Source organism: Entelurus aequoreus, linkage group LG12, assembly GCF_033978785.1.
Source record: "Entelurus aequoreus isolate RoL-2023_Sb linkage group LG12, RoL_Eaeq_v1.1, whole genome shotgun sequence".
Taxonomy (NCBI): Eukaryota; Metazoa; Chordata; class Actinopteri; order Syngnathiformes; family Syngnathidae; genus Entelurus; species Entelurus aequoreus.
Window position 1 is genome coordinate 66779212 of NC_084742.1, and position 8256 is coordinate 66787467.

The 8256-nt window shown below is 37.9% G+C and overlaps 2 protein-coding genes across 4 annotated transcripts in view; one reads left to right on the forward strand and one right to left on the reverse strand.

Annotated features, from left to right (window-relative positions):
- LOC133662466 (FYVE, RhoGEF and PH domain-containing protein 4-like) overlaps positions 1 to 8256 on the forward strand; it is a 205945-nt gene that overhangs the window by 175354 nt on the left and 22335 nt on the right. The gene's annotated exons all lie outside the window — the stretch shown is intronic.
- The window catches only part of LOC133662464 (mitogen-activated protein kinase 11-like), a 26736-nt gene that overhangs the window by 15331 nt on the left and 3149 nt on the right, over positions 1 to 8256 (reverse strand). For all 3 annotated transcript variants that reach the window (XR_009828108.1, XM_062066479.1, XM_062066480.1), the window contains exons 2-6: positions 7165 to 7294; positions 4731 to 4789; positions 4507 to 4618; positions 710 to 739; positions 535 to 582 (exon numbers count right to left, since the gene is read on the reverse strand). Coding sequence is in view for 2 of the 3 variants with exons in the window: in XM_062066479.1 (XP_061922463.1) it covers positions 535 to 582; positions 710 to 739; positions 4507 to 4618; positions 4731 to 4789; positions 7165 to 7294 (379 nt within the window). In the remaining variant the exon portion in view is untranslated. The remainder of the gene's footprint in view (positions 1 to 534; positions 583 to 709; positions 740 to 4506; positions 4619 to 4730; positions 4790 to 7164; positions 7295 to 8256) is intronic.

An 8256-nucleotide genomic window follows, 5' to 3' on the forward strand; every position in this document is an offset into this window, starting at 1 on the left:
TGTTTGTTTTGTTGTTTTTTCTTGTATATTTCAACTTTCTGCTTCTAAAAAATCTTTTAATTTTATGACCTCATTCTCATAATATTTTGACTTTATTCTTGTAAAATGACTGCATTTCTGTTTTGTGTTTATGTTTGTTTTGTCGTTCTTCCCATTCATATTTCAACTTTCTGCTTCTAAAAAAAAAAGGACCACAGTCTCATAATATTTTGACTTTATTTGTGAAATGACTGTTTTTTTGTAGAGTTTTTTGTTTAGTTTAATTGCTGATTCTTTTTTTCTTTCATTTTCAATTGTGTGCTTCTGAAATCAAACTTATTTCCCTTCACAATATTAGGAATTTATTCTCATAAAATTGGGATTTTTTTCCCCCCTTTTTGACTTTTCTCTACTAATATTTCAACTTTATTCCCGTAAAATGACTCCCCTTTTGTCCATCTTTGCCCGTTATTTTTTATTGTGCTACTTTTGTACTTTTTCTAACGTGCGGAGAGCTACTAAAATGCACTTTGGACATGCAAGTGTTGGACTCACTCTGAGCTCACAGTCCTCGTTAACGGCCACGTTGCTGGGCTTCAGGTCCTGCAGGACACAAAGGATGCGGCACAAACGTTGAACACGGTGACGTCACTTGCACACGTTGAACGATGCAGGAGATAAAGTGGAAGTGGTTGTCACAGCGACAGGAAGTGAAAGTTGATTGACTCACTCTGTGAATTAAGCCCGCTGAATGGATGTACTGTTGCACACATGCAGGGAGGAGACAAAGAAGCAGACATTAGTGCACTAGTCCACACATTAGTGCACTTGTCCACACATTGGTGCACTAGTCCACATATTAGTGCACTTGTCCACACATTAGTGCACTAGTCCACACATTAGTGCACTAGTCCACACATTAGTGCATGTGTCCACACATCAGTGCACTAGTCCACACATCAGTGCACTTGTCCACACATTAGTGCACTAGTCCACACATTAGTGCACTAGTCCACGCATTAGTGCACTAGTCCACACATTAATGCACTTGTCCACACATTAGTGCACTAGTCCACACATTAGTGCACTAGTCCACACATTAGTGCACTTGCCCACACATTAGTGCACTAGTGTGTGACTAGTCCACACATTAGTGCACTTGCCCACACATTAGTGCACTAGTGTGTGGACTAGTGCACTAATGTGTGACTAGTCCACACATTAGTGCACTAGTCCACACATTAGTGCACTTGCCCACACATTAGTGCACTAATGTGTGACTAGTCCACACATTAGTGCACTTGCCCACACATTAGTGCACTAGTGTGTGGACTAGTGCACTAATGTGTGGACAAGTGCACTAATGTGTGACTAGTCCACACATTAGTGCACTAGTCCACACATTAGTGCACTTGTCCACACATTAGTGCACTAGTCCACCCATTAGTACACTAGTCCACCCATTAGTGCACTAGTCCACACATTAGTGCACTTGTCCACACATTAGTGCACTTGTCCACACATTAGTGCACTAGTCCAGACATTAGTGCACTAGTCCACACATTAGTGCACTATTCCACATATTGGTGCACTTCACCACACATTAGTGCACTTGTCCACCCATTAGTGCACTAGTCCACACATTAGTGCACTAGTCCACACATTAATGCACTAGTCCACACATTAGTGCACTTGTCCACACATTAGTGCACTAATGTGTGGACTAGTGCACTAATGTGTGGACAATTGCACTAATGTGTGACTAGTCCACCCATTAGTGCACTAGTCCACACATTAGTGCACTTGTCCACACATTAGTGCACTTGTCCACACATCAGTGCACTAGTCCACACATTAGTGCACTTGTCCACACATTAGTGCACTAGTCCACACATTAGTGCACTAGTCCACATATTAGTGCACTTGTCCACACATTAGTGCACTAGTCCACACATTAGTGCACTAGTCCACCCATTAGTGCACTTGTCCACACATTAGTGCACTAGTCCACACATTAATGCACTAGTCCACACATTAGTGCACTTGTCCACACATTAGTGCACTAATGTGTGGACTAGTGCACTAATGTGTGGACAAGTGCACTAATGTGTGACTAGTCCACACATTAGTGCACTAGTCCACACATTAGTGCACTTGTCCACACATTAGTGCACTTGTCCACACATTAGTGCACTAGTCTACACACTAGTGCACTTGTCCGCACATTAGTGCACTAGTCCACACATTAGTGCACTTGTCCACACACCCATGGCTGCTTTTGCTCGTTTCCATGGAAACTGGCCAGACTGAAGAGCTGGAGCCTGCACTATTTGTCACACAATCCTGCACACAAATGTGTTTCACCTCCATACTTTTGCAACGTGAGCCCAAATCTATGGATGAGTGCGCGAGACATAAGACTCACGGAGATGCAGCAGCTTGGGGCTTTTTCCAAACCAGCCCAAAACTGAGCGGCAAACACAATAAAGTGTCATCCGTGGCACGATTAAGTAACTTTACCACATATTTAAATTCAAAACAAGAAGTTTTAGAAGTAAATAAAACAATGTGTGACAATTTGAATGTCCAATATAGCTAATAAGCTGTCATTATTTAAAATAATAATTTAAATTGGTTGCACCATTCCAAATGTATTTATAAACCACAAACAAGTAAACACACAAAAAGAAGAGAAATATAGGCAAAGACAGACTAAAATATATCATTTAAAACAGATATATATATATATATATATATATATATATATATATATATATATATATATATATATATATATATATATATATATATATATATATATATGCACATAAAAAGAGCAGATAAAAATTATCTGAAGAGCAATTTGTTAGATAAAAGACAGTTTAAAATAAAAATAAAAACAGTTTAAAGTGTCATGTACTAATTCATTAATCCTATTTAAAACATCTGGAATGGAATGACTGATAATAAAATACAAATAATGGATACATGTCCAAAATAGCCATCCTCAATAATCCAGGAAATTAAGATGACATTATTTTAATTTACACTAATATGAGGAATATTTATTATTTTTCACTCAATTTTATTTAAATAAAGATGTGAAATAAAAAAGTTACTATTTTAAATATCTATAAATAATTCATCACTTAAATGATGAATATTTATTATTTTTCACTCAATTTTATTTAAATAAACATGTGAAATAAATAAGTTATTATTTTAAATTATATATAAATGATTCATCACTAAAATGATGAATATTTATTATTTTTTCACTCCATGAACAATTTTATTTAAATAAAGATGTGAAATAAAAAAGTTACTATTTTAAATAATTATAAATAATTCATCACTAAAATGAATATTTATTATTTTTCACTCCATGAACAATTTTATTTAAATAAAGATGTGAAATAAAAAAGTTACTATAAAAAATAATTATAAATAATTCATCACTAAAATGATGAATATTTATTATTTTTCACTCAATGAACAATTTTATCTAAATAAAGATTTGAAATAAAAAAGTTACTATTTTAAATAATTATCATAAGTTGCAATACTAATTAAACAAGTTTAAAAAACAAAAGTAATTTGTGTGATGATTCAATACAAATTTTTGTATGATTTAAGTATAAATCCCATAAATTATTACAATTCCATTTTATACTACCAATTAAATAAACTATAAATATAACATAATAAAATAAATAAAATCATAAAATAAAAAGTTACTGTTATTATTTTGGATTGAAATATTAATTAAAAAAAAGACAAAAAATGTATTTGGATTCAAACTATTTTATACCACTAATTCTATTTAAAATGTGAAATGAAATAAAAATACTAAATACATTTTTTTAAATTATTTTAAGTTTTAATACTAATTTAATATTAAAGCCCCCCCAAAAATAGGATAAAAGTAAATGGAATTTGGATGATGAAAAAATTTATTTTCAGTATTCTCAATTAAAAAAAAGGTTTCAAAAATGAATTTAATTTGTGATGATTCAATACCAAATAGTCTGATTGAAGTACAAATGATTAAACTTCTATTTTATACTACCAATTTTATATATATATATATATATATATATATATATATATATATATATATATATATATATATATATATATATATATATATATATATATATATATATATATATATATATTCATAAAATATAAAAAAGTTACTATTATTATCTTAAAATACTAAAGTAAAAAAAAAAATCTTTAAAAAGTCTAATTTCAGTATATAATTTGGATTCAAATGATTTCATACCAGTAATACAACTTTAAAATGTTCCTATTTTTCAAAGTTTATCTTAAGTTGGGATATTAATTAAATATATAAATTAAACTTGTAAAACTGACGGATCATCAATCTTCACTATGACGTCACTATGACATGTGTGTCTTGTGAGATGTTATTAGATATTAAGAAAAAACGACCGACAGGAAGGCGAGAAACATGTCAAAGGCCCGCAGACAACGTGTGGTCGTGAGCGGATGAAAAGTCACCTTGAGGCCTCGCAGCAGCTGATAGATCAAGAACTGAACGTGCTCGTCAGACAACCTCTGGAACTTGACTATGTTGTTGAGGTCTGCACCCATCAGGTTGGTGACCAGGTAGCTGCAAACAAGAGCGTGAACATCCATGCAGGTCAACACCACGGTGATGATGGTCACCATGGTGATGGCACCACCATCACCATGGTGATGGTGATGATGGTGAGAAGGTTTACAGTTGGTTGAAGTCCTCCAAGGCGACAGCAGGTGTGAAGACGTCCAGCAGCCCGATCACCTGAGGAGAATCAGCCCTGGTCATCAATAGGAGACTTGCTGGGATCAATAGGGGACTTGCTGGGATCAATAGGGGACTTGCTGGGATCAATGGGAGACTTTCTCGGATCAATAGGAGACTTGCTGGGATCAATAGGGGACTTGCTGGAATCAATAGGAGACTTGCTGGGATCAATAGGGGACTTGCTGGGATCAATAGGGGACTTGCTGGGATCAATAGGAGACTTGCTGGGATCAATAGGGGACTTGCTGGAATCAATAGGAGACTTGCTGGGATCAATAGGAGACTTGCTGGGATCAATAGGGGACTTGCTGGGATCAATAGGAGACTTGCTGGGATCAATAGGGGACTTGCTGGGATCAATAGGGGACTTGCTGGGATCAATAGGAGACTTGCTGGGATCAATAGGGGACTTGCTGGAATCAATAGGAGACTTGCTGGGATCAATAGGGGACTTACTGGGATCAATAGGAGACTTGCTGGGATCAATAGGAGACTTGCTGGGATCAATAGGGGACTTGCTGGAATCAATAGAGGACTTGCTGGAATCAATAGGAGACTTGCTGGGATCAATAGGGGACTTGCTGGGATCAATAGGGGACTTGCTGGGATCAATAGGAGACTTGCTGGGATCAATAGGGGACTGGCTGGGATCAATAGGGGACTGGCTGGGATCAATAGGGGACTTGCTGGAATCAATAGGAGACTTGCTGGAATCAATAGGAGACTTGCTGGGATCAATAGGAGACTTGCTGGGATTAATAGGGGACTTCCTGGGCTCAATAGGAGACTTGCTGGGATCAATAGGGGACTTGCTGGGATCAATAGGAGACTTGCTGAGATCAATAGGGGACTTGCTGGGATCAATAGGGGACTTGCTGGGATCAATAGGGGACTTGCTGGGATCAATAGGGGACTTACTGGGATCAATAGGAGACTTGCTGGGATCAATAGGGGACTTGCTGGGATCAATAGGGGACTTGCTGGGATCAATAGGGGACTTGCTGGGATCAATAGGGGACTTGCTGGAATCAATAGGGGACTTGCTGGGATCAATAGGAGACTTGCTGGGATCAATAGGACACTTGCTGGGATCAATAGGGGACTTGCTGGGATCAATAGGGGACTTGCTGGGATCAATAGGAGACTTGCTGGGATCAATAGGGGACTTGCTGGGATCAATGGGAGACTTGCTGGGATCAATAGGAGACTTGCTGGGATCAATAGGACACTTGCTGGGATCAATAGGGGACTTGCTGGGATCAACAGGGGACTTGCTGGGATCAATAGGGGACTTGCTGGGATCAATAGGAGACTTGCTGGGATCAATAGGGGACTTCCTGGGATCAATAGGAGACTTGCTGGGATCAATAGGGGACTTGCTGGGATCAATAGGGGACTTGCTGGAATCAATAGGGGACTTGCTGGAATCAATAGGAGACTTGCTGGGATCAATAGGACACTTGCTGGGATCAATAGGGGACTTACTGGGATCAATAGGAGACTTGCTGGAATCAATAGGGGACTTGCTGGAATCAATAGGAGACTTGCTGGGATCAATAGGAGACTTGCTGGGATCAATAGGGGACTTGCTGGGATCAATAGGGGACTTGCTGGGATCAATAGGAGACTTGCTGGGATCAATAGGAGACTTGCTGGGATCAATAGGGGACTTGCTGGGATCAATGGGAGACTTGCTGGGATCAATAGGAGACTTGCTGGGATCAATAGGACACTTGCTGGCATCAATAGGACACTTGCTGGGATCAACAGGGGACTTGCTGGGATCAATAGGGGACTTGCTGGGATCAATAGGGGACTTGCTGGGATCAATAGGAGACCTGCTGGGATCAATAGGGGACTTCCTGGGCTCAATAGGAGACTTGCTGGGATCAATAGGGGACTTGCTGGAATCAATAGGAGACTTGCTGGGATCAATAGGGGACTTACTGGGATCAATAGGAGACTTGCTGGGATCAATAGGGGACTTGCTGGAATCAATAGGAGACTTGCTGGGATCAATAGGGGACTTGCTGGGATCAATAGGAGACTTGCTGGGATCAATAGGGGACTTGCTGGGATCAATAGGGGACTTGCTGGGATCAATAGGGGACTTGCTGGGATCAATAAGAGACTTGCTGGGATCAATAGGGGACTTGCTGGGATCAAAAGGAGAGTTGCTGGGATCAATAGGGGACTTGCTGGGATCAATAGGAGACTTGCTGGGATCAAAAGGAGAGTTGCTGGGATCAATAGGGGACTTGCTGGGATCAATAGGGGACTTGCTGGGATCAATAAGAGACTTGCTGGGATCAATAGGGGACTTGCTGGGATCAAAAGGAGAGTTGCTGAGCTCAGCATATATTATTACTCACGTTCTCGTGTTTCATGTGCTTGAGGAGCCTCAGTTCCCGGTAGGAGCGGCGACTGTGGACCAGAGACTGGAAAGGCCTGGAGAGTTTCTTCAGCGCCACTTTCTGCCGCAGGACCACGTCATAGGCCGAGCTGAGGACACACATGGTCAGGTCACATGGTCACATGGTCAGGTCACATGGTCACATGGTCAGGTCACATGGTCACATGGTCAGGTCACATGGTGCACACCCTCTGGCAATAATCCTAAAGTGACTTTCATCAATTATATTCATAACCCAGTTTTAGGTTAGAGGACACAATGTTTTTATTTAGATGGATGGATGGATGGATAGATAGATAGATAGATAGATAGATAGATAGATAGATAGATAGATAGATAGATAGATAGATAGATAGATAGATAGATAGATAGATAGATAGATAGATAGATAGATAGATAGATAGATAGATGGATAGATAGTACTTTATTGATTCCTTCAGGAGAGTTCCCTCAGGAAAATTTAAAAAATGTACTTACTCTTTTACGTTTTATGTTTACAGTTTCAATATTAAACTTTACAACTTAACTACCGTAATATTAGGATTTAATTTGGTAAAAGTGTCACTTTCTTATTTTATGATTTTATTCTAAGATTATTTACACTTAATTCTTGTAAAATTGCGACTTTTTCTGCGAACTTATAATTATAACAATTATGATTATAATATTCTTGTATGGATCTTGTAGAATTACAGCTTTTTTTCCAGAATGTACCAAGAGCCAATTATATATATATATATATATATATATATATATATATATATATATATATATATATATATATATATATATATATATATATATATATATCAGTGGCGTGCGGTGAGGTTAATGTCTAGTGAGGCACGACTGCATCATCAGGAGAATCTCCTGACGATTCATTTTACATTTTATATTAAATGTCTTGGTTTTTCCACCCTCTGAAAATCCTATGAAATGTTTAACAAGCCATCCTATAATAATAGAACAGCTATTAATGTAACAATACAATAAAACAAATATATTTAATGATGTTTTTTTCATTATTTTAACAATAGGCTAATGTATATTA